At 36.1% G+C, this 27,762-nt stretch overlaps 1 protein-coding gene across 12 annotated transcripts in view; it reads right to left on the bottom strand.

The window, feature by feature from the left end:
- Positions 1-794: 794 nt before the first annotated feature.
- POU2F1 (POU class 2 homeobox 1) overlaps positions 795-27,762 on the bottom strand; it is a 95,658-nt gene continuing 68,690 nt past the window's right edge. For 3 of the 12 annotated variants that reach the window (XM_087937467.1, XM_087937471.1, XM_087937473.1), the window contains exons 3-16: positions 27,154-27,248; positions 21,206-21,259; positions 19,556-19,675; positions 17,647-17,826; positions 15,759-15,885; positions 13,300-13,394; positions 10,252-10,425; positions 9,566-9,707; positions 8,754-8,899; positions 7,682-7,861; positions 7,174-7,279; positions 5,064-5,412; positions 4,560-4,648; positions 795-3,161 (exon numbers count right to left, since the gene is read on the bottom strand). In XM_087937467.1, the coding sequence (XP_087793593.1) occupies positions 2,851-3,161; positions 4,560-4,648; positions 5,064-5,412; positions 7,174-7,279; positions 7,682-7,861; positions 8,754-8,899; positions 9,566-9,707; positions 10,252-10,425; positions 13,300-13,394; positions 15,759-15,885; positions 17,647-17,826; positions 19,556-19,675; positions 21,206-21,259; positions 27,154-27,248 (2,168 nt within the window). In that variant the 3' untranslated portion in view covers positions 795-2,850. Of the gene's footprint in view, positions 3,162-4,559; positions 4,649-5,063; positions 5,413-7,173; positions 7,280-7,681; positions 7,862-8,753; positions 8,900-9,565; positions 9,708-10,251; positions 10,429-13,299; positions 13,395-15,758; positions 15,886-17,646; positions 17,827-19,555; positions 19,676-21,205; positions 21,260-27,153; positions 27,249-27,762 lie in introns of all 12 variants that reach the window. The other 9 variants (XM_087937466.1, XM_087937470.1, XM_087937472.1 and 6 more) reach the window with 6 other exon arrangements.

Here is a 27,762-nt window from a genome sequence, read left to right on the forward strand (position 1 = left end):
ATACCTTCACACCTAACAAAAAACAGTGAACCTAATCAGTTACAGGCAGACAAACCAAATTAATTTCCCTGAATTTCTTTGAAATGTTTATGATGATAAAATGGGTATTTTTTATTTTTTGGTTCATAAATCCATAGGACCTTTTCCTTGAAGCCTATGGATGAGCAAACACAATCAAAAGTCACAATTACCTTCTTTGCCTTTATAACTATGCATGTGTTTGTGCATGTATAAAAAAGCAAAATCTTTTTTCAATGGACAAAATAAACATTTACTGGACTGATATTTCCTTTGGTAGAAATTAGTCAATATAATGGCCTACAGGCCAGCATCTTGAATATTCTCCTGCTGTCTTACCTACTTTTGACTGCACCATGCTGTTGCTACAAGTCAATTAAACTTTTGAACCCAAATATTATAATTGTATTCTGAGACTAGAGTTATGGAGAAAGAATATCCCAGGATTTAGACTGATCCAAACTGCTAAGGAAAATGTAGAATCAACTAAATTAGTAAGCATTTGCCATTGTCATTCTATTTACCCACCCCGAACCATGGAAATTAGAAAATAATCAAGTTAAGACTTTGCCCTAAGGATATACAAAAAGATCAACCTCTCCCCACCAAAAGATTAAAACAAGCAGCAATTTTTACATAAAATAATAAACAAATGAAAAGAAATTGTCAGTAGCATCTATCACCTCTCTGCATCTGAACTGCACTTATACAAACTAGTCCATTAGTACAGCAGCTTGCTAGAAATTGACTTTGGTTCAAGCTTAGTTTTAAAAAAATAAAACATTAAAAAAAATAAACACACATTAAAGACGGTGGACGGACATTTGCTCATTTCCCTGCTTAATAGTTCACAAGGTGTTTTTTTTTTCAGTTTTAGGAAATAATTTCTTCTATTTAAATAACTTGTGAATCAGGAAGTTGAAGCTTCAGAGATGAATAGAGAGCAGGCAGCATGATCGCAGATGGAGAGGAGACAGATTTCTGCCAGTTGATAGTTAATACATGTCTGCAAACTGGAATTACCAGCCAGAGATGACATTATAAATGAACTCTCTTTCATTTATTAGCTAATGAGAGACAATATTTTTTGTGGGGGGCAAGTAATGGATTGCAGCTATGTAAACTTAGGAACTTCCTTGTCCCTCTTCTCCATATTCCAAATAGTAATAGAAAGGAACATTGAACAGTTCTGACATTTTCCAATTTGTCTTAAGGGGATAGGAAAGTGTCAGCTATGCAGTACTGATCCAACTTTTCTGCATCTGAGAAAATATGAGTTTAGGTCATAATAACATTTTTCTGTCTCCTTTCCTCTCTCTCTCTCTCTCTCTCTCTCTCTCATCCATTGTCAGCAGTTGTTTGCACATACTACTTTGATGCTTGAGAAAAGTTTTTCCGTGTTAGTAGACATGTTTACTGCCAGAATGATTTAGCAGCAAAAACCAGAAATAGCATGAAACATTGCAAAATACATGCAACATGCCAGTGCTCATTGAATTCCACAGCAAGTTGACCTGTTTTCCAAACACCCCTTACCACTATTTCCCACAGCAGCAAGCAATGGTTAAAACATTACAAATTGTTTACAATGGAACAAGATTAGAAGGCTGCTTGTTGTAGCTGTGTTGGCATAAATGGTACTTCCTGTTCATGTGACCCAGTTTACTTCTGGAACAGAAATGTTTTAAATTCAAAATAATTTTAATACAATCATAAAAGCAAGAGGTTCCAGGGAAAATAATGTCTAAAAATGAGCCAATGCAGGTTTTAAAAAAAAATCCTATGCCAAACAGCTGGTGGGAAGATTTAGTGGATGTATATGAGTTATCAGCAATATAGGCAGTCTCCTGAGAAAGTAAATAACAGAAGTATTTCCAAAATTGTAAAGTGGCGATTTCCATGCAATTAGGAAATAAGAGAATCGTTGCTACAATAGTTGAAACAGACTTTGCAGGCCAAATCCTTTCCCCCCTTGGATCAACAAGAGCCAAAGACGTGCAAATGAGGGCTAGATTTGGCCAACTATGATGAACAAACTGCTGTCTAAACAAAACTCCCACCTCACATGTGTGGACTATCTTTGCACATGACCCTCAGCATGTTTATTTTAACTGCCAACATTTCTGAGAGAATCTCATAAAACACTCCACCAAGAAAATTATAAAGAATATTTGTGATTCACACGCTTCCCTGCCTTCCCTCTTCCGTCTGAGTGGCATGGGAGCTCACCGAAACTGTTCCAGGAGCAAAGAGAAATGTGTCCAAACTTTCTTTTTCTCTTTATATAAAAAATAATAATAATCATAAAGAGATACACAAGTAATACAGGCCTGCCTAAACTGTACCAGTTAAGAAAGGAACCCCCAACACGATTGATAAGATTATAAACATCTTGTATGACATTATGGCCTGTACAACAGACCAATAAAAGATAATTAAAAAAAGATATTCAGATCAAAAAGAAAAGAAAAAAGAAAACCCATTCCTATGTTTGAGTTGATAACCCACCTTAACTTGTCACTGAGACTGCTGGAAATGATAAGTAGTCCTTTTTTTTTTTTTTTACATTTTTGGTTAGAAAGTTCTCCAATCAATGAAGCAATCCTGAAAAGACAGTGTTTCTTATAAAATTAGGCAATTGTTTGTCCCAGTTTTAAATCCTTCTTTTTCTTGCTGTTTTTTTTTCCTGTTTCTAATATTTTTTCCTTCTCTCCCTTGTCCCCAGTAAGACGGCATGAGGAAGCCAAACATAATTTGCAGTTCAGAAGCCCAGCTGCCAGCCAATCTCACTGCAGCATGAAACAGGCTAGGGTTAGCACAGCTCAGCCCAACTCACTGTGCCTTGGAGGCCGTAGTGGTGGTGGAAGCGGCCCCACTGGCTGAAGCCACTGTGAAGAGAGAGTTCTGGATAGATTCCGCTGAGGTGGAGGTGGCATGAAGGCTGGCAACTGGTCCAGAGGCCCCTGCGGAAGCTGCAGCAGCAGAGACCAAACTAACTGGATTGCTGGTGAGCAGTGAAAGATTCTGAGGGTTCAAGAACAGTGGGGTAGTTACGATGTTGGGCGTACCTCCAGCATTGGCAAATACCAAGTTCCCAGTTGCATCCAGCGATGTTATTGGAAGAGATCCACCAGATGCAAGAGCTAAAAAGATGAATCATAAATGTCAGCATTAACACAGCCACCTCCCCAAAATACAACAGGCAAACAAAAGAAAAAAAAACCTTTCTTTTAAGTTTCTTTAATGATTTACATTGCAATTTTCCACTTAGGCAAATTTACAATTTTTGCTGAATAGGAAATGCAGATTTGAAAAATGAAGGTTCATTAGATTTATTATGAAAGATCATGAAAATCACAAAATTGTATTCCTAAAAACTTGGGATGACTTCCAAAATTGAGGCAAAGAATCCTTAGACTCTAATCAAGTAGCTGGCAGATGAGAAACCCTTTTTTATACCTTGCCACAGTGTGGGCATTTTGTTTGCCAATTCTGCCTAATTGACCACATAATGAGATTTGAATTTCCTATTCAATAAGGGGCTCAAGTATCTTTAATCTGTAGCTTCAGAAACCAATAGACCAGAGGTGGTATTCAGCAGGTTCTGACCAGTTCTGGAGAACAGGTAGCCAAAGTTTTGTATAGTTCAGAGAACTGGCAAATACCATCTCTGACTGGCCCTGTCCCCATCTATTCTCTGCCTCCTGAGTCCCAGCTGATTGGCTGGGTCTTCTTTTGTTGCCCTGCACAGGAGAACGGAGCTGGAAAGCAGGTGAGTGGGGTGGGGAGGGAATGGGATTTTGCAGTATCCTTCCCCTGGCATGCACACCAAGCCAAGCAACATCCACCAAGCCACGCCCACAGAACCGGTAGTAAAAAAATTTGAATCCCACCACTGCAAAAGACTTAAATATACTTCTAAATATGTACAATATTCAAATGGAAGGGGGATTTTCAGTGACTGTTCATTTCACAAGTGGAAGCCAGTTTGATATAGCAGTTAAGGTGCTGGTGCAGAAACCACAAGAATGTGATTCCAGGCATCTCTTAGGCATGAAGCTGGCTGGGTGACCTTGGGTCAATCACTCGCACTCAGCCCAACCTTCCAAACAGGGCTGTTGTAAGGAAATTAAGAGACAGGACAATTAGGAATCTTTACCACCTCTAGATAGAGAGAAATAAAGAGAAAGTAACATTTTCCCAATATTTCCAACATTTTGGAGAAATTTTGTAAATAAGTATTTTGATTTTACCGTTAATCCTAACAAGTTCTCTGAAGCAAGTTACAAGGCAATTAAGATGTCAAAGATTTGTTATGTAATTTAATATGTGAACATGTATATTACTTGTTGCCTTTCATTTTAAGATGGACTGAAATAGACATACTTATTCATGTATGTTTCTTTAGAAATAAATCCCTGTTAAATTATTTCAACTAGGCCTTTACATTTTAATTATACATAATATCTGCAGCTTTAAAAACAGAAAAAAGAGAATAGAAACTTAACAGGGACAGAAAGCATAGTGTAGTAGTAACTAACCTTGAATAGTTGCCAATGTACTGTTGCTCATCAGAGCTGGGCTGAGACCACCACCTAGCGTCCCAGGATTGAGACTAAGTAAGGCACCTCTGCAAATCCAAAACGCAAAAAAAAGAAAAAAGAAAAAACCCAAACAACCAAAAAACAGGTGAGTTGTTAATTTAAAGGCAAAATGTATCTTTTTTTAAAATTTTAACTATAAGAACTGAAGTATGTCTATTAAATAAACTATTTAATTTCGTTTATACAATAACACACTATAACACTATAACCATAATATTTAAGGATGAAAGTGATAGAAATACGAACAAGGATCCACTAAATATTTCTAAACTAGGAAAAGTGTCAAATGTTATATACTGTTATACTTTCATTGACAGAGAATTCACAAGATATATAGATTTTTAATCACCGTATATTCTAGATAAAGGTACTGAAATGTGATGACCCCTAGGTTCTCTCACTTAACTTGATACTTCAAAAACAAGTTTTAAAGATACTCACCCAGCTGCAAATTGGGAAGATGCCATCAAGCCTGGATTCAATCCTGCTGCAGCTGCCATAGCAGCCAGACTTGCATTTGCAGGCAACTGTGCAGCTCCTTGTAGTGCAGCTGCTGCTGCTGCAGTTTGCAAACCAGAAGCAGTTACCATCACTTGGCTGGTCCCAAGTGCCGAGGTCATGGGGGTGGAGGTTGTCTGTGTTGTGGTTGTCTCACTGGCACTGGATGCCTCAGATGTGGAAGCAGAGGCAGAAGGAGAAGGACTTAGGGAGGGTGATGTTACTGCAGAGGAAGCTGGAGGTGCCGTAGAAATTACGGTTGCGGTATTGTTGGGAATGGTTTCTGTGGTGCCTAAAATGATACAATGTTTGAAGTACCCGGATGAGATATTGTTAAATGGAGCCAATGTTACTCTGATGGAACAAAAGGGAAAGAATTTGAGTTTAAATAGTGGTTAACTCAGGGAAGATACAAGCATCCTTGCTTAACAATTGTCCTGTTTAATGATGTTAAAGGTTATGATAGTGCTAAAAAAACTTCACAGATGGATTTTACCAATTTCAAAATCAGTCTATTTCTTTTGAGAAATACAAAATATTATTTCCAATATTTTATTGGCCATTCATAGATGTTTAAAAATATCAATATACGGCATTTGGCATGTGTAAGACCCCCAATTCAACTGAACACTAACTTTTTATCAGGATTCACATGCACTGTCCTGATGCTATCAACTGCCTCCTCAATCTCAATACGATAAGCTTAATTCTTCGTCCAAAACAAGAGACATCCTGATCCCTTTGCAAGTCAGTCAGATATTGAGTGGTAATGAAAATACCCCTTTTGTAAATCTGTTTCTATTTTATTAATTTTAGTTTTTATTGTTCATAAAGATATTTTTTTGGTACTTCTGTAAATCTTGGAGCTCCCCAAACTTGTCGGTTATCTCCTTTCTGTTAATTTTGGCTACAGAATAATTAGCATTGATCTCTGATCAGAATTATGTATCACTCTATTCAATATTTCTGTTGCTTCATTTAAAACAGGGGTGTCCAACCTTTCACCTTCCCTGGGCCACATTAGAAGATGAAAATTTGGTTTGGGCCGCACATAAAATAAAATAACAGTAACAATACCTGATCATCCAAAAAAACCATAGAAAACATAGTTAACATATTAAATTTATTTGGAAATGAAGTTAGTGAGATGTTTTTATTATTTATTATTATTTATTTATTAAAAATTATTATTTTTTATCACACTTTTTTTATCACAGTTTATTTTCCGGCCAAATTTTGCGGGGGGAGAGCAGAAGCAGCAGCGGTGGTGGGGAAGAAGCGGCAGCGGCGGCGGGAGAAGAAGCGGCGGTGGGGGCAGCAGCGGCAGCGGGGTGGGGGCAACAGGAGGTGGCGCTCTGACGGCGGCCGCCTTTTCTCTTGCTGCTCGGCCTGGGGAAGGCCGTGAGGGAGATGTGAAGCGCCTGCTGGTGCTCGGGTCTATGGGAATACGCATCACAACAGCAGGCATTAGGGGAGGAAGGAGGTGGCGGTGGCGGAGCTGCTGCTGTTGCTGCTGCCTTTGGCGCCGCCTCCTGCGCCCCCTTCCAAATCAAACGCGGCTCAGGCGAAATCAAGCGGGGCTCCATCAGTGGCAGCCGCAAAGGCAGCGCTCGGGAATCCTTCTCACGCAGTCACGACTGAGGGGCGGGGAAGCAAGCCGGCAGCATCCCGCGCTCCTCCCAGCTCGGCGGCTTCTCTTCCCGCGAAGGGACTGCGGCGAGACCTCAACAGGTTTCAGCTCTCTTCGCTCCGCCGGGCTCCTGCCCCCTTTTCCTGCTCCGCCTGACAAGTCTGCCAGGCGCCCTGCTCGCTCTCCGCCGCCCACCCTCCGCCTCAACCGCCTCCTCTCGACACCTCTGAAAGCAGCCGAAATGTGGCCGCGGTTACATACGGACCAATCTTCGGCAGGCCGGATTAACAAGACCAACGGGCCGGATGTGGCCCGCAGGCCGTAGTTTGCCCGTCCCTGGGATAAAGTGTATAGATACAATGATAATTTTATCTTTAAAAGAGCAAGTGTGTATATGCAGTTGCAGTCTAAATAGCCTTTTACCTGAGACTGCCAAACTAGTTACAGTTGCGCTGGTTAAAGGGAGCCCAGGGTTGACAGTCAAAGCGGTAGCTGCACTGCTTGTCACAAGGCTTGGTGTAGTTGCCACCTATAGATCAAAAGAAAATAGCTGAAATCTTTAAAAAAGGATGTCACTAGTGAATAAAGGAGTCAAATGAAAACTTCTATATAGTTTTAGAATTTCCTCATAACAAGCTGTCTTTCATTATCCTTAGAAAATCATTAATATTTTTATGTGTTTGGAATAATGAAAGGAAATACATTAAAATACTACAAAGGGAGAGTTAAATACAGTATTCAGCATCTTTCTTTACCAACTACAAAATAGAAATAATAACTGAACTGTGTACATTAATGTCTACTCATTGTAAGAATCAGATTTTGAGAACCTTAGGAGCAAAAATATTAATATCATACTCTTGCTATTCTTAGCAAAAATTGTTACATTATCTCCCAATCTAACACAATTTAAATAGTTTTGAATTTTTACCAATGAAGTTGGACAAGGGAACATTGCTTTGATGGGTGAGTTGCTGGTTCCACCACTACTAGGTGGGTTAATTCTTTTTTCCTTCTGGCGCCGATTACAGAACCAAACACGGATCACCTCTTTTTCCATTTTCAGCTGGTCAGCTATCATGGTTATCTCTTCCGAGGTAGGCTTTTGGTTCTGAAAGATAAAACCATTTAGACTATTTTATGTTGTACTGTTTTTTGGCCTAGTGGGCCTAAGGGAAGCCTCCTGGGGGCAAAAATGGGGTGTGTCCTAGTGGGCCTCAGGAAAGCCTCCTGGGAGCAAAAATGGGACATAGGAGGGCTACGCAGCAAAAAAAAAAACCCTCTGCACCCCATTTTTGGCCTAGTATGTACCTAGGGAAGTCTCCTGGGAACTGAAAAAAGCAACATTTTGAAGCGAGGGGGGAAAATCAGCTGTGCCGTGTGATTTAGATTAGCTAGAAAGCAAGAAAACCAACAAATTTCCTGCTTTCTAGCTAATCTAAATTGTGCAGCACAGCTGATCGTTGTCCAGCTGATTGTCGGAAATACTAGTTCGTCTGAACCGGTAGATTTTTTACTATCTGTTTGACTGAACTGGTAGCAATTTTTTTACTACTGTTTTGGTCAAACTGGTAGCTCTTTTTACTATGGTTTGGTTGGGCCAAACTGGTAGAATACCACCACTGACTGCCTTTGTTAATTACTGAATATTTTAATAATCATTTTGAAATACTAAACTAATATAACCATTGCCTTTGTACCAGTGCTAATCTAATATTACCTTGAAAATTCTTATTCTTTTCTAATCTCTTTCCCATTTTTTTTGCTCTTTTCTTTTAGGCTCTTTCTCTTTAATCATCAATTATTTATTAAATAAAAATAAAAATATAAAAAATGCAAATGACATTTAAATGCAAAGATACACTTGTTTGTGTGTGACCTATTTCCTACACAAGTCCTAAAACAGTTTATATGTATGAAAATTTTCACCCCATTTCATCAACTTTTTTTTAATGATTGCAATAAAACCTTATGTCCCAGAATAATACAGTGCAAACACTGACCTCCAGGAAACTCTTCTCTAAGGCCACACGTATGTTGGTCTCTATGCTGGTGCGTTTCTTCCTCCTACGGTTCAAGCCCTCAATCCCCAGCCCTGGAGAATTCAGGGCACTTGGGCTGGAAAGAGCTGAATCAGATGAGAGGTTTTCTGCAAAAAGGTCAAGTTAATTATGGTAATTCGTGTAATGTAAGCAGTAAGTTAATTTAAAGAACGTAAATTTCATTCATTGTGCTTGCCTAAAAACATAAATACATTCCACAGTTCTATTGTTTGGGACCTGAAGCTCACATGTTCAAATCCATTCCAACAAAACAAGCAACTCACCCACTTGCAAAAAGAAAGGAGACTCAGTATTCCAATGAATGAAGTGAACTTCCCACAACTAAATATACTAACATCTTATTTATTAATCATATGGGTTTACACTGTAGTAAACTGCACATATCCTTATTTAGAATACAAGTTTGATGTTCACCACTCTGTATTTTTGTTCAACTGTTCTTTAACACTTGTCTTAGGAATATAAAATTTTATGCAATGCTTATGAGGTTATTTTTTTAGCAGAAAACAATTATAAGTTTCTGACACAGATATAGAAAAGATTCAAGCTTTAGCCCATACTGTAAAAGATTTCTTTTGAAAAATCTGTCAAGTTTTACTTATAAATCCTATTCCCCAAATTTTTTTTATAATGTATTAAGTCATCTATATTCCTGCAAAGTGTACTTATATCGCCAGGAAAATTAACAAGAAGCATTTCTGAATTCCACAAATCGGCTGTGAAATTATAAGAAAATCTAGACAACTATTTACCTGCATCATTGAGCCACTTTTCCAAAAGTGGTTTTAACTTGCACATGTTCTTAAAGCTGAGGTTCAAGGCTTCAAAGCGAGAAATAGTAGTTTGACTGAAATCATTTCCATACAGTTTGCCCATAGCGAGCCCAACATCACCCTACAAGGATGAAAAGGCAGTAATTTGTTGAGGGTATCAGATGTAAGGAGATTTCTACTCAACATGTGAGAAATGGTTTCCACTTTCAGTAAACCATTGTTGTAGAATAATCTGAGATACTTATTGCACACGGTACAATATGTTCATTTTACAACTGCTATAGAAATAGTCATCTCTTAAAAACTTTCCACAAATGACCTAATCCAACCAAAGAGATTTTCTATGGGAAGTTATGAAGATGTTTTTATAGCATATTTCCCTACCTATGGATGCAATGCTCCATAATATTAAGTATCAGCTCTATCTAAACCAGAAGTTTTCAGTCAGTACATTATCTTCAGGAGTCCAACAGATATGCTTCAAAATATCAAATTGGCTGCACAATATCCACTAAGTATTTATTTAAATATATCAGTATTAATAAACATTAAATAATATTGCAAATTTATAAAGAAGAAACCACTTCTAATTGGGAAAAGTGATTAAGAGTCTCAGATCCGAATACCACTGACCAAATCCCTTCTATGTGGAAACGCGATCATACCTGAGTGAATCCAAGTTTTATCCGTCTTTGTTTAAAAGTCTTGGCAAATTGCTCAAGCTCCTCAAGATCACTGGGCTCTTCCAAGCTGGGTGTATCAATTCGCTTTGGTGTTGTCTGGCTCTGTGGAAGTGGATGAATAGGGGTCGCTGCTATTGTGCGTGTTGGGGTTGCTGGCTGCTAAGAAATACAAGAAAGTAGAGTAATATGGAAAGTGCAGTAATAATTTACAAGACAAATAATGTTCTAATTGTCCTGTTGCCCAATCCAAGTGTGCTTGCATTCAATAATTTATGCCACCATGCCAGAGGTTCTCAAACTTTGGTGGTATACAGCACTCTTGCTTTCTCAGTAAATTTTTCATGGTGCCCCTGGGTCAAACGAAATACTGAACAATTATTTTCACTAAGTACAGGTAGTATTTAGTCCTCGACTTATGACAGTTCATTTAGTGACTGTTTGAAGTTAACATGGCACTGAAAAAAGTGACGTATGACCATTTTTTCACACTTATGAAACACTGTTGCAGCATCCTCATGGTCACGTGATTTACATTTGAATGCTTGACAACTGCTTCATACTTATGATGGTTGCAGTATCCCAGGGTCATGTAATCACTCACCTTCTGCAACCTTCTGGCGAGCAAAGTTAATGGGAAAGCCAGATTCACTTAACAACTATGTTACTAAATTAACAACTGCACTGATTTACTTAACAAATGTGGCAAGAAAAGTCATAAAATGGGGCAATTACTTAAATTGCTCACTTAACCACATAAAATTTGGGCTCAATTGTGGTTGTAAGTTGAAGACTGCCTGTATATAGATATAACAGGCACTTCATTTATGCCAAAGGTTAAAATTTAAAATATTCCATGGTGCTCCTGTTAGTTTGCTGTTGTGATTTAGGATGACATTACAAAGTTTGGGAACTGCAGAACTATGCAATGTGAATGAGCTAAGGAATGTTATGTATTTATTGTATTTCTATCTAAACATAATCTCACAACTCTTGGAAGCTCAAAGATTCCCAAAAAATTAAATGTCCATCCTATATTTTAAATTACAGTTCAGTCACAATTATGGTTCAGTCAAAATGTACAGATATAGCAAAATTGACACAATTTAATAAAACTATAAAAGATGGCACAATACACAAAATATCTAGAATATTCTCTAAAATAGCTCAGTCTTACTGAAAGCAATCATAGCAGAGGTCAGCATAATCTCCACCAAAAAATTATTCCAAAACAAAGGTATTGCTATTGAAAAATGGTGCCTCCCAACTTCGATTCCTTTGTCTCTTGGAAATGTGGGAGTCCAAGGAGATTTATTCAATAATTTAATTGAATAAATTGGAAAAAGTCAGGTAGGAGTCAGTAGTCCTGCAATTGTAAAGGATGCCAAGCATTTTAAATTTTACTTGGAAACTAATTAGTCAATGTGTGGTATTGGTGCTATGTACTCCTAGGAATGTGTGTCAATTATCACATGGCCAACAGTCTCCCATAGTAAACCCATGTAAAGTGTACCACACTAATCTAACCAAGTTGTAATGAGGGTCTAAGGTACAATAGACAGGTTCTCATGTAACAGGATAGGGATAATATTAACAGCTTAATCTGAGACCTCTTTTACATATACAGGTTGCCCAGCTGTTATGGTATATGGTGTGTGTGTGTGTGTGTGTGTGTGTGTGTGTGTGTGTTGTATATGTACATTATTTTAATTTTAGAAACAGCTAAAATTGGTATCACCATAGCTATTTGGAAGGAAATTAATACTTTTAATCATTTCATAGTAATAACAAATGGTCTAGATATTTCGAGGATATTAGTAAGCATATGAACAAGGATGACTAAATAGCTATTTCACAGTTTCTGAAAAGGTTTGATCAAAGAATATCACCAAAGAGTCCCAGGTCAACTCAAGTTGTCTCATGGATTAGCAGTTAACTAAAACCAGGGAAGACATAAATTTTCAATTCTTACAATACTGAGATGTACGAAGAGGAAGTCCCTCAAAGATCTATTTCAGGGCAATTGATATAATTTATATTCCATATAAATTAAATGGAAGTAGGGCTGACTAGCAGCAATGGAAGGCAGCTAAATCAAAAGTGATTGTAAAGAATGGGCTCCCCCAAGTAAAGTTAAAGTAAACAGGTATAAAGAGTTACATGTTGGCATTTAAAAATCTAAAATTTATCTATATATTAATGGGATCTGAGCTGGTAGTAACTGACCAGGAAAGGTGATCTTGTAACAGTGTAATAGTGGAGAGCTTGAAAATGCCAATGCTGTCAGCAGATGCTGTACAAACGACAAAGTCATGAATGGAATCATAGAAAGGGAATAGAACAATATAATACTACTATATAAATCTATGTTGTAATCGTCCTTAACTATTGTGTACAGTTCTGATCATGGCACTTCAGAACTGAAGTTAATGTAAAAAAGGGAAGATGATTGGTGGGATGAAATAGCTCCCATGAGGAAAGGCTACAGCAATAAGAATGGTATGAAAAGATATGATAGAATTATATACAATCATTGATGCCATAGATAAAATGGATAGAGATAATTTTTTCTTCTGTCCTAGTGTTAGCAATCAAAATGATCCACTGAAAATAAACAAATGGAGGTTCAGGATTGAAATAACTATAATTTTAAAACCTTGTTCTTAAACTATGGAATAACAGAAATAAACCTTTTGGCAAGAGATATCAGAACATCTCTATTTTTCCTTCCATGATAAGGATCACTGGAATGGGCAAAGGACATTAATTTACCTGTGATCATGATGAAGATTGTGTTTGGGAAGAGAATATTCAGTATTACTGCTCTCTCATTCTCGTCTCCTCTAAAACAGGGGTCCCCAACCTCTAGCCCACTACCAGGCCTCCAGCCATTCGGATCCGGGTCATGGAAGTAGTGGCTGAGTATGTGCATCCCCACTTGAGATCAATAAATCATGCACTTTTTCTTTTATTCTACTTCATCTCATCAATTAGCAGAATTAATAAAACAAAATAAACAAACAAGTAACTGACCTGAGAGGTGAAAGTGATGCTTGGCTGAGACTGCAGGAGGTTGGCTTGGCTTTGCTGAGGTAGTTGCGTTAAGAGATTCTGCGCTTGCAGGAGACCTGAAAATGGAAATGCATTGGTATAAATGAAATTAATCAACATAGTTTGCTGCAGTACAGGTTCTAAAATGCACAGTATTTTGTCATGTATATCATACTTGTTGCTCAGCCTACTGTTGAAGGAATTCTATATTAACTCCATTATTTTCTTAAAACAGTAGAAACAAAGCAGGAAGGAAAATATTTAGGCTGTTATGTTACTGTGCTTTTGAAAGCACAACTCATGTGGGCACAGTCTCTGAAGCCATAGTCTGCACTTCAATTTTGAGCTACAACCTGGAGATTATAAAGTAAAAAAGCATGAGATTAAATTAAATTTTAAATAAATGTAGTTTTTCCTTATATCACATTAAAAATCCCAAAGAATTATAGATGCTTGGAAAACCAAATGGTTTGGAAGATCATGATGAAGATTGTGTTTGGGAAGAGAATATTCAGTACTACTCTTGGGCTTCAGGTTATGAAGCCTACTGTAAGTAGTGCAGTATATGCCTGAGACATATACCAGACAGCTGATCAGGACATGAACTGGAAAGGAGAGAGGACCTTTGGCTCCATTTGATGAACTAATTGTGCCCCTTCTAAATTGAGAAGCCTTCAGAAAATCAGTCATATTCCATTCACCTCATAGCTTGATCACTACCATGTGATAGGTACATAGGAATTACCCTGAACACCATTCAGAAGCTTCAACTGATCCAGCAGTATGAACAGTGATAGACATACCTCAGAATGTTTATGTGAGACCTCTACTTTGCAAGCTGCACTGGTTGCCAGCATGTTCCAAGTGCAATGCAATATGTTGGATATAATCTGCAAAACCCTACATGACACAGGAACAGATTATTTGAAGGACCACTTATCTCCCCTGGTTTCTGCCTGGTCCAGATGTGCTGATATAGTTGGTGGGTTTCAGGCTCTTTTGATTAACAGTGCTATCAGGATCCAGAATGTGACTTCTCTATCACAATGCATGCCCTTTTGAATGAGACTCCCACTGAAATCAGTATGATTCTTACTCTGGTGGCATTCTGAAGGCCTTAAAAACATCCCAGGCCTTCGGTTATTATGAAAGGAATCTTTTGTGGTATATGATTTTCTATTATTTTATTTGGAGCAACTGGATACCATTTTGCTTTGTTTTTGTTATACTGCAAACCATCTTGCTTTGTTTTTGAGTTTTTGTTATATTACAAACCACTCAAAGTCAGTAGTGTTGGGCAGTACTTAAATTATAAAAATAATAAATGTTTTAAGTCATTATTCTGTGCTAAAAAAAGCACAAAAGCATTCAGCAAATCATGTGTAGGGTATGTTCCCTTTGATTCTGTTCATTACTACTTGTAGAATTCCATGAATTTGCCTACAGCAGTCCATTTAAAAAGCAAATGCAGGTAGTCCTCGACGTGCAATCACAATTCAGCCGAACATTTCTGTTGTTAAGTGAGAATTTGTTAAGAGACCTTTGCCCCATCTTACGACATTTCTTGCCACAGTTGTTAAGTGAATCACTGCAATTGATAATAACCTGGTTAAGTAAATCTGGCTTCCCCATTGACTTTGCTTGTCAGAAGGTCACAAAAAGGGATCATATGGCCCCTTGTGGTAAGCCAAGCCATTACTTAGAAAATTCTCTAATTTTGAGAATTCATGTCTAAACTGCCCTAGCTGTTACTTATCAGATTTTTCCACAGGTATTATTAGTAATATACAAATGAACCTTTGTTCTAGCGAATTGTACTACCATCCCATTTCCTAAAAAGCTAGTGTTTAATAATGGTTGATACAATTGCCTCTTAAATGATAACCTGACAAAAGGAGGAAAAAGGGACGGGAATATTATTTGTTTTTATCTACAAGCTACCAGCATTTTGTGTTTCCTTTAAGCCAAAAAGAAAGAAAAAATGATCCATAATATAAAAATGCTATCCTCATAATAGAGTCAACTTGAAGGTTTATGGCACATCTATTCTGTAGAATTTGCTGGGAACAAGCTCAGCCAATTAACTATTACTCTTATTTGCTTAAGCTTCAAGTAAGTGATACAGCTGAACAACTTCTAAATATTCCAAAGAAATGTAAATTTGTTGCTGATTAATCAATGTGCAATTAGAAGAAAAACAATTTTAAAAATGTATTTCTTTATCTTTCATACAGAATGAATGATTCTTATAAAGGGACACTAAGTAGATACATCCTGATCAGGTGAACACAGTCAGTCAGATGGTTCCAGTAGAACAGTTTCTTCTTCTCCTCCCAAAAGAAGCGTGCCTATAACTAATTTTTTTTTTAATGGTGTCTCAAAAATACAGGAATTTGCTGTATGAAAACTTTAAAAGAGCATCTCAGAAATGTTTTGCTTACCCTGCTGTCCCTGCGGTGTTTGTGAGATGATAAACTGTGCTGGTTGCAAGTTGGTTGTTGGATGCACCAAGACAAACTGTTGCAGATTGAGATTTTGTTGCTGGAGCTGCTGTAGATGCTGCAGATCCTTCAAAAAGGAAAACATATGAGATATCCAAAACTAAGCATCTTCTCCTTCTCAGAATAAAATAAAGTCAAAGGAAGAACTCCAAACATCTTGTTCCCTGAACACAATGTATCTACATACATCTTTAAAGGGTATATATTTCCATTTTATCACCCCTTTCAACTGAAATTTTATCACCCCTTCCACTGAAAAACTTTTGAGGTTTTCAGATTTGCTGTCATGTCCATAACAGAAACAAACCTTAAGAAATGCTGGTGCTTCAAGCTGGCTCCTTTATTCACTGTACCTATCCCTTGCTGATAGGAAAGTTGTGAAACAGCAAGACAAAAGCCATTTTTGTTCTCATCAGTCAACTGATTCATGAAAAAGGCAGATCCACTGAGATTTTTCTGCAGCAGCCTTTAATAACAGGAAGATCTGATGGGTTCTGTCTCTTTTTACATGCACCTACTTCTGCGCAAGCAGCTGGTATTTTTATCTCTATTAAATTTTCTCCTCTCTAGCCACCAAAATATGTAGGTTTTTCCCATTTATGCATGAGGAAAGGAATGAAATATACATGAAGTAACGCACACTTTGTAGATGGCCAAGACCAATTTATTATCAACATCATGTTTACTGTTTTTCTATATTAAAAAATAAATACTGGGAATTGTACTGATGGATTGAGGTGATGACCACTGAAACATTGGTAAATCAGAGGTAACAAATTACTCAACAAGCAGAATGGTAAAAATAGATTGTTTTATGATACGCAAATGTGCTTTGTTATTTATATTATCCATCAGTCTATCATATAATACTGTTCTACAACAATATTAATAACAGAAGCTAGACAGAAGGCAAGTAACATCACTACATAATTTTTAAAGGTCTGCTTAATGACTTTATACAGAGTTTGAAAATCTCATCATCTCATTAAAATTAATGGTCAAGGGCAAACTTTTATAACAATAAGAGCAGTTCTCTAATAATATTAATGGTCTTTACTAGATGTGTTCAAGTAGAGACAGAGGCTGGTTTACCATTTGCCACTAATCAATTAATTTGATTCCTATACTTAGCACAAGGATTTTGACTTAATGGTCTATGTGCCATTTGGATGATCTCTTAAATCATAGATTCCAATGATTGAATTTATTACAAGAAATAGTGATTTGGTGGTAAGTTATAATAGAAATTCAAATAAGAAAAACTATGTTGTTAATGATAAAGAAAATGATGAAATTATTTTCTTCAGTCTACAGTGTAAAAGGTTCTAGAACAGCGGTCCCCAACCTTTCTGCCTGATAACCTTGCAGGAGGGAGAGGAATTTTTGGTGAGTGGCAGGCACATGAGTGCAGCTTCATTTGTGAGAGTGGCACGTGCATGCTGCTCACACAAGTGAAGCTACACACACGTATGTGCTCACCTGCTACTTATGTGGCCTGGTTCTGAATGGGCCAGACCCAGGGATTGAGGACCCCTGTTCTAGAGGTTGTATGAAGATTTGGACATGAAGTTTTGCTTTGTTGATTCCACAGTTCAGCTTTAAGCTTCCTACTCTCACTTTCTGCTTTTATTTCCTCCCTCCCTCTCTTCTTTGATTGAAGAGTGATAGATTTAAAAACTTTCTGCAACAGGGATATAGCACGGTAGTTACTGGGTACCCAAGATATTCTCACAACAAGATATATAATGGATCTAAACTTCAGCTGCTCTGTGAACAACAAAAGAAGACATACTTGGCCAACTAAAGCCATTAACGGTTTGAACCTCACCTGTGCAATTTGTATCGGCTGAGATAGAGGAATCTGTGTCATGGGCGTTGCAGCAGAAGCTGAGATGGTGGCCCCTGCAGCATTGTGCTGCTGACTGGCTGAATGCTGCACTGCAGCTGCCAGCAACTGTGCCTGTGCCTGTTGTAGTAATAATTGCTGCTGGGCTGGTGTTAACGTAAGCTAGAAACAAGTTTTAGAAAATTAATTAATAAAAGAAAGGAAAAGCCGCTTTCTTAAGTATCACTGTTAATTTCTGATAAGTTTTTATTACACAAAGCTATTTTATGTTAAGCATTTTTTGCTTCAGTAAAAAAACAACAACAAGCTGTCCAGTTAATTTTACACCACCCAAATGGGGCTGGCATGTGCTTGTGACCATTCAAACCATTGGGATCAGAGAAGCAAGATTCTCTATGACTCCATTTCAAGATTAATGTGAGAAAGAAAATTAGCAAGCAAGCAATGGACAGAAACAGCACTGACAGGAAATAGAACAACCAAAAAGAACAAGCCATCATTGACAGGCTTTGAAAGGAAATTTACATCCACCAGAAAGCACAAGCGATTAGCCAGATGAAAGAAAAATAGCAATACTGGCTTTGGTTACCAAACAACTGATAATACTCCAGCTGCTTCATATTAGTATGAATCCCTGCCATGTTCCATCATCCCCATTATGCCTTAAGATATAGATGAGGAACATGTGCACCATTTGTTCCTTTCCAAGGCACCCACTCTTCCGTCTGTCTTTTTGTTTTGATAACATTGAGCTGGTGAGTTGACATCTCTGCCAGTTTCCAAACATGCATTATCTCTTTGAAACAGGTGGCATCAAACTCCCTTTGACACATTAATATTCTTCCCAGTTTCTGTAATGAGAGAGCTGCTAGGTTCAAAGACCTGGATCCACTCCCTGTATTACAGGCAATAACATTTCAGCAATATGACCCAGACAGTATTTCAATAAGCCTGAAGGATGCAAACATTCACACATAATCTTATCATAAACTTTAAAGAATGATACTCAGATTACAGTAAAATTGTGATTTAGATGTTATTTTGCTATTGTTATGGCATACATTTGCTCAACTGAAAAATGTACAAAGAGCTCAACTGAAAAGCCTATATAAAGAGCTTTTCATCTCATGCCAAATTTTAAAATGTTAATCTAAGGGTTCATTTTTCTATATGAAAAAGAGAATGCCAACAAACCAAAACATGTAATCAAAGTTACATTTTAGGATGAATATTAAAATACCTGATTCGATATTCATGAATATGAGAGTGAATTTATTGTGACTTCATAGACACCAATACATTTCTTATTTTAATCATGTAATAAATTACATTGCCGTTTCTATGTTGCTACATCACAAATTGCTTATCTTCTAAATTTATATTTGAGTGCAGAAGAGTAGAAAACAAATGTGTAAAAATGCACTACCAGTTTAGACTAAGAGGTTTTGTTAAAATTATCTATATCTATAATCACTAATATTTTGCAATAGAGGTGCGGTTGCTTAGGAGAGTTCAAATGTATTTATATTTAAATATATTGTCATAGCCAGCAAGGACAACTATTGCCACCACATATAAAACTAAAAGTGTGAAACTTAAACATTAATACAACATATTGGGCTTAGAGTTCAAAACACTATTCCAGAATATCATTCATGAAAATACAATATTTAGAAGAAACAGCAAAGAGAATTTTCTCTCTTTACATAGAGTAATTATCAGAAAAACCAAAACAATCTCAGTTTTATCACCTTATTAGAGATTTACAGGAATGCATAATATTGATAAATTCAGATTCACTGGGATTACTTCATTTTCTTTTTATGGGTTGTTTGGCTAATACCACAACTTGAGAAGGTTGCTCATTCTCATTTGCTACAGCTGATCTTACCCCAGTTATCTGCCCTCCAGCCAACATAAGCTGTGTTTGCGGTATGGCTGCCTGAACTGAAGGCTGCTGTGAAGGCTGGCTTGGCTGCTGAGTGTCCCCAGATTCTTCATTAGATTTAGACTAGAAAAAGAAAAATACAAACTTTGTAGAACACAGCAGTTATTAGTGTGGACAAACACATATTCTACTGTAGTGTTTTCCTGTAAATTGATTGTGAATTAATCTGTTTTTTTTAAAAAAAACACTTTAAAAAGCTTATTCATTTCTATAAGTAAGCATAAATAACAGATGGGGTTAAATCTGCTTCCGCACCAGTAACAAACAAAATATTTGCAACAAAAGAAAAGAGCAGTAATTTCAGGTTATTTATAGTTGGATATAAATGAATATGTTGAATAGATAAAAGATTCTGATTTATTATCTCCCTATCACTTATACATTGGTTTAAACCAAAGCATTAATTTCATTGACTAACTTTCATAGTCAATGCAATGTTACTAATAATTCTTAGATGCACACCTTCACCAAGTATGTGACATTGCCCAACCCTATTAATTACTGGAAAAACCAATACTAATACACTGAAGGTTTGGATCACAGGGTCGCAATTTCCATGTATCCATTTTATCAATACGGCATTCAATTTAAACAAGATACTAAAATGTTTGTATACCAAAAAGTACCACGAGAAAGAAAACCAACACTCAGAATATAAATATTATTTCTAATCAGTGAAGTTCTGGTATTTATGTTTATTTATTAATGGCAAGCTCAGTTTACATACTTAAACTATCTTATAGAAAAACAAATTAATATATAGCCACAAGGTAGGAAATGCAAGCAAGAAAGCAAAAGAAAGAAGGGAAAAAAGCCCAAAGAGGGGTTTATGCTAATTAAAATCGCTTATGGAGAACATTAAAATTCTGCATAGATTTACATATTTTCCACCACCTGTTTTGGGGACCGCAGAGCAGGCTAATTAACATAGAGGCTCTGATTAATTCTGCCAGTCATTGAGAGATAATTACAGCACAGGACTGTAAACATTCTGCACTGGAGATATAGCCTGTTTGCCAACATCTCTCTCTGGGATTGAAAAATTACCATGGCAACCAAGTCAATGTTCAGTCTCTTTTTTTACAGAAGAAGGTCACTTTTCCTACTCCTTTTAGAAGCATAATTTGTAACTAGATGTGCGTTCCATAGGGCTTCAAGAATAGTCTTCAGTCTTTAGCATTCTTACAAAGAAGCCACTTCAAAATACTATTTGTTGTGTTCCTTTTCCTTATTGCTTGAATGTCTTAATAATAAGAATCAGAGGATCCCAATTTGGTACAGTATCATACAATACACAAAGCTTATTCGGTCAGCTATATATCTTTGATAGAAATGAACAAGTTTTAGATTCAACTATTGAAAATAAATGTATTTTCTCCAACATTGTATAACTTTCCAAAATGATACATTAAAAGGGTAAGGGTGGGATAAAATGATGATGCTATCTACTTCTGTAATATAAAAGGAGCTCTTTTTAATAGTTTTAACAGCATTAATTGCTGTTGAACACCTAAGTTAATTATTATTGTGTCACACTATTCATATTTCAACCACATAGACTGAGACAGATAAGAAATTTATAATAATTCTTACCTGTACATTTAAGGATTGGGCAGCAGCTTGTAAACTTGATCCAGGAAGCTGAACCTATAAAAATAATTTGTTTTTATGAATAGAATCAGTAAAATGATTGCAAAGTTTCCTGGCTTGAAAAACACATAGTATTATGTCTTAAATACTACTTAAACCCCTAAGGTTATACTTAAATAGGTTAAAAATACTTTAGTTAGCAGAATGCAATGGCAGTATTACCAAGAAAACTACATTGATTTGAAATCATAATGAGTGAAATTTACTAGAAGGCTGAATCCCATTGCAGAACTGAACTGATCTGGAAAGATTCAGAAGCTAACTAAATGAAAACAGCATTTTTATGAAGCAGTTAAAATTAGAATCTCATTAAATTTCATTAAAAATTTGGTGGAATACAGAATCATAGATGATATGCATATCACTAAATGTTAATTTCTTCAGATTTTAGTATGTTGTGTGAACCTAGATTTGTGGTTGGTAATCCATTCTTTATAGGTTAAAAATCATTCCCAATAAAAATGTTTAAAATGTTCTTCTAAAAGACATCAGGGCATCCTTCTACAGATGTTTAATGATTTTTAAAAGTAGGGATTTCTGTTGTGTTGTGTATCATTTTCATATGAACACAAACTTCCAAATTATAAAGGATATGAATTTTCCCAAAGATGTGTTCCCCTCAAAAGGGGAACAAGTAATGTATTATCTGCTTCCTCCTTTAAAAAAAAGTTTAATTGTGGTTATCACAAAAAAATACAAAAAAGGTTTCCTCTGCTTACAAGGGTCTATTATATTTTTTAAAATTACCCAATTTTGACAAAGGAAGTTATAGCTACTTAATGATTTCCAATTATGGTTGGTCTAAGGCATTATAGCTTACTTTTGAAGTTTTTGACATCAAGATTCAGAATCAGCAAAAGCTGAATAAGACAGCTTTGAATCACTCTCTGGTTGAAGGAGTAGAATAACTGAATTAAGATAAAAACTAAATATTGTAAGCAGTATGCATCCTAAGCAACAAATCAGGAATTGTGTAATATCACATTATTGTACCAGATTAGAAAGGGTATCTTAAAATTTAAGATTATAGCACTTTTTATTTTTAAAAAATTCCAAAAAGGATGTATTGTACACTCTGTTGAACTACAGCATAGCTCTGGGAACTCAAATATATTATTCAGGTAGCATATGAACAAGGTAGTTAGTATATAAGCAAATACTCTTTTCAAACTTTTCAAACGTTTCCTACATTTCTGGGTTGGATTCCACAAAAATATAAGCATGCCATCTGTCAGCAAGCAAGTAATTATCCTGTAAAAAAAGCTTCTATCAGCAGTGCCAACATCCAGTTTAATCTGTCTGTTTGATAGTATTACGAGATAGAATAGAATTCATTAGAGGGGTTTGCAAACCAGGGTTGCAATATAGCTGTCATAGAGATATGGTGAAGGTAAAAACTTGCAATTTTTGCTGTTTCAATCTTTTTGTAGTATCAAATTATGAATACATTTCTCTTATATATAATTTGCAAAAAATTCTTAAGACCATTTTAATGAAAACTAAGTTTAACATGCTGCGTTTTTAAAAAAATCATCTCATTAGATAATTGTGAATGATACTATGTTCTGCAGTAAACATATCTGTATAGCTATGGAGATTCTCAGTCATCCAGATCATGGTTGTCCCAAAGGTGCTTTTTTCAAGAGGCAACTGGACTTCCTGGTTTTTCTTTGAAGACGTTTTGCTTCTCAATACACTAAGAATGCACTAAGGCAGAAGCTTGTCCACCCTGAGGATAAAATACCCAGACAGAAACTGAGCAATGTGGTATATGCAGTACAATACAGTGAGCTATGTGCAGACCTGTACATTGGGAAATGAAACAGCCACTTCATAAACGCCTGGCACAACATAGGAGAACAAACACATCAAGACCAGATTCAGCCGTCCATCTTTATTTAAAAGACACAGGCCATTCTTTTGAAGACAACAAAGTCCGTATTTGGGACAGAGAGGATGCTGATTTGAAAAAGGGGTCAAAGAGGCCATCTATGTCAAAACTGAACAGCCCTCTCTTAATAGAGGGGGAGGGATACAACATAATCTATCTCCAATCTACAACTCAGTCCTTTCAACAGTTCCAAGAAGGCTCCACACCAATTTGTACCACTTAGGTGACCCTGATGACACAGATAAACCTCCAGGTGACCTTAACGATTTGCTAAAAGAATGCAAATGTCCAGTTGTCTGCAAGGAGTATAAATCCTTCCATTCCGCACCATCCAGTCAGAGCTAAAGAAGCTTCTTGGATGAGAAGCGAAACATCTTCAAAGAAAAACCAGAAAGTCCAGTTGCCTCTTGAAAAAAGCATCTCTGGAATATCTGTATAGCCTAAATTTTATTTTTAAATATATTCATCCTATATTGTAGACAAACCAATTGTCACAGATACTCAGTATTACTTCTCTCACTAAATGTAAACTCCAAGACAGCTCTGAATAATGTTTTAAGCATTTATTAACCGGATATCAACTTGCACCACAGAGCACACACATTTGCAAAAAAGCTAAGAAGTTTTGCCAACTAATCTTGCAAACCATGTGAAAAAAAAAAACAATACACAAGCTGTTATCATTGAAGGTTGCATGTTAATTAGCCAATTGTGACCCATTGGGTCATCATTTCAAAAATATTTCCTTACCTAAACAAAAGGCAGAATAATTATGGGTGAACAAAAAAGCAGGGGGAGCGGGAGCAACTTCTGACTTCTTGCTGGCTTTCCCATTGAGTTTCCTTGTAGGAAACTGGCAGTGAATGTTTGAAAATCACTACCATGTGACTGCAGCTGACTTGGCAGTACAGCCACTAAAGCTGCCACAACTTATTCCTCCATTTATTCCCTCAGATTTTATACACATTCTGTAAGTTAGTCCATCCGAGGTATGCTGATTCCAAAATGATGGTGCTATGATGCACTGTTTCACCGATTGAAGGTTACAAACAAACACAAGAGATTAATAGTTATAGATAGCAAAAGATATGTTTGAATTTAACCTTTTATACTTACTGCCCAGTGACAATTTTAAATACATTCTAAATGATCTTAAAATGTATTTTTTTAAAAAACAGCACACAAAACTTAGGGATAGTACACAATGGATGAATGGAAGGTTTTCACTAAAAGTAGGACAGACAAAATAATTGAATTTTCACGAGAAGCGGCACAGACAAAATGAATATGTGTATTGGTTAAAACTGATACGTTTGTAGCCTTATGTATATTTTCATGCATGTTCCTCGATCACCTACAAGCATGTACCCTAGCATCATCAATGATCATTTTGTGTATTACTGTCTTGTTGCATTAGCCTCAAACACCCAATATTCTATCTCATTCCAGTTTTAGTAAACATCATAGAACCCAAAGCTAAGCCAGCCAAGTCACATTGATTTTGTTTACGAAGATATTTTTCCTGCACATCTCATCAAGAAGCATAACTGGACTTGATTAAGCTAACCAATTTTCACATACTGCAATAACTGAACTGGTCTTGGAAATTGAGGCAAATAATTTCTATGTTTGCACAGGAAACAGTATGGCTATGTACACAAAATCACTAGGACTGAAGTTCAATCTGAAGGAAACTCTATTTGGAAACACAGTAAAGAACAGTAGGTTCTATTCTGGAAGAAAATGAAAACATTTATTATGTACTGCTCAGAACTTGGAGGCAGGGTTTGTGATGTGTCTGACAAATTAACCTTGGACCATGCCAACATTAAAAGCCTCTTTGACATATTATAAAATCAGGTATTGGAGAAACAATTGGAATTCTCAATCCATTCCCTTTTTCCTATTTGAACATACAAGTATGATTTTGGCAGAACCCTAAAATAAGCAAGAAGGAATGCATGATTTTAAATAGTATATAAAAAAGTTGATTCTTTTGAGCAAGAACCTCCATGCATTTATCTCATAAAGAATATGTGCAACACAGAAAAGGGATAGGCAAGCAAAAATCTATGTCTTTTTATCTCACCAAAGCTAATACTGTATATACTCGAGTATAAGCCGAGTTTTTCTGCACATTTTTTGTGCTGAAAAAAAACCCCTCGGCTTATACTCGAGTCAGATTTCCTCTGAAAAAAAAAATGGTGTGGAGCTCCGGAGCTGGGCAGCCACTTCCCAGTCAATACTCGAGTCAATAAGTTTTCCCAGCTTTTTGAGGCAAAATTAGGTGCCTCGGCTTATATTCGGTTCGACTTATACTCGAGTATATACGGTACATTATAAGATAATTTTGATTTATTAGATATCCTAAGGTAGCCAAAAGATTCTATATAATCAAACAATTTACAAGTATAGGAAATGCCAGTGCATTGCAAAATTATAATTTAAGTTACAGCTTTAAATGTGTGATACATTAGAATATGAAACTCTTCTTTCTCTCCTTAGTTGCACTACACTAACTCCCTGACTTCTAGAATGAATAATCATCTCATTTAAACATGGGTTTTAAAAATCCTACTTTGAATATGACAATAGAAACAGTCAAGAAACTATTTTTGTTCAACTCCTTTTTATGTGGCAGACTCTTAATTCAGATTATTTTTCTTTTCAATAGTAAAAACATGTAATGGAAAATTATTTTTACTATCAACTGCCACTTTTTAAAAATAGCGTTTTACTGAAATATTTTAATGTACAGTATACACAAACAATCACTGTGCTACCTCTTCCTCTATTTTTACATATTTATCTCCATGTTTGCCAAATAGCACTTGATTTGTAAAACAAAACAAAAATTAAATTAAAATAATCAGATTTGTCAAAATCCTTCATCTCATTCATGATGACTATTGGAAATTCTTCTGCTAGCATTTCTTTAACTATCTCATAATTATCTGTTTAGCACTTAGGTTTCTAATGTCTGAGAACAAGAAGTTTTGAAATCAAATGTCTAATTAGTCATATTTCCATCCAAGTACATATATCCAGTCAAATGAAATCAAACTCAGTAAGGCATGAAACTTTTCAAACTCTTTATTGTTTATGATCAAGTGGTGTGTATGTGTGTGCGTGCATGGATGCGTCTTTGAGACAGTGTTGACTTCCTGGAAACTGTGTGGACTAGTCCCTGTAGTTTTCCTAACAAGATTTTTTGAAGTGGTTTGCCAATGCCTCCTTCCTATAGCTGGGAGTGTGTGATTGACCCAAGTTCGTCAAGCTGGCTTTGTACCTAAAGCTTGATCTCAGTACTCTAACTAATGGTTTCCCAGTTTCTGGCCTGATGCCTTAACTACTGCATCAAACTGATTCTCCTTATTAAAGTGCTATCAGACAGACAAATTAATCAAATGAATTCCAAAGCCATCAACAGTTATCAATAGTAGGTTTTACCTAGAAATTGAAAATAAGCAATAGTCCAAGCAGTGGTAACAATTATCAGGATTTGCAGCCTCTAGTTCACTCTTGAACAATCAAATTTTATATAACAACTTTTAGCTGAATTTCGGTTTAAAGATAATTTGACGTTATTTCATTGTTCTGTTAATTGTTGTCTTTTTGACAGCTTCTCTATTTCAAAAGCCTATGAATGTACATAATTTATGCAATTATTTAATATATGCAATTGTATCATGTACTCAGAACATTGTGTAATTTTGTGGATATGCATAGATTCCTTCTAATAGCAACATGAGACACAAGGACATATTACATGATCATGATGTACTTTTTTTATAAAGTAACAATTGAGCTTTTGTTGTTGTTTCCATTCCAATTTTAAATTTTCTTCCATATATTGGCTGCTAAATATTTCCAGAATCTGTCAGATTTTATAGAAGTTATTAAGATATCAGCCTTAAACTTTGCTAATCCTGAACATAAAAATTATCTATGTGACTTTTTTTCAAGTGGTCTGTATAAAAGGAAAAAAATATATGCTTACCTGATGAAGATGTCCAAGGAATGCCTGGGCTGTGGAAATTGCCCCTGGAACAGGCACCGTCTGTTTCTGAAAGTCTAGGCCATTTGTTTGTGTGCCTAGAAAAGCAAAGTTATAACCAATTGAAATTCTTCTTAAAGACAATTCTGAAAAAATTGCAGGTTCCTTAAAATTCAAGTAGCAATTCAAAGACAAAGATGTTAAAATGCCTGTATTTTAAGTCTTAAGTCTAGCAAATCTTTAATATTACATATTTACTGTTCTGTTTTAAAGCCACTTATTAATAGCCTACAATAGAATAATGCTACTAAAATTTCCATCATAAAAGTTAAAAATCCAACTAGATAGGAATACAAATATCAATGTAATAAAATACTGTATAAAACAGGATCTGAGACAATTAGTAGATATAGAAGCTAAATTCTCGAAGGAACTATGATATTTTGATATCTTTAAAATTGAGAGAAACAAAGAAGTCTTAGTCTGAAACCAAACAAAAAATAAAACGAATACTATGCAACTTCTCAGGTCACTAAATTGGCAATCACTATTAAAATGATTCATTCTTCGTAAGTAATTGGAGGAAGTTCTCAGTACATGAAGGATACACAT

This window comes from Pseudonaja textilis, chromosome 7 (genome assembly GCF_049901715.1).
Source record: "Pseudonaja textilis isolate UNSWEBS1 chromosome 7, rPseTex1.2, whole genome shotgun sequence".
In the NCBI taxonomy this organism is placed as follows: Eukaryota; Metazoa; Chordata; class Lepidosauria; order Squamata; family Elapidae; genus Pseudonaja; species Pseudonaja textilis.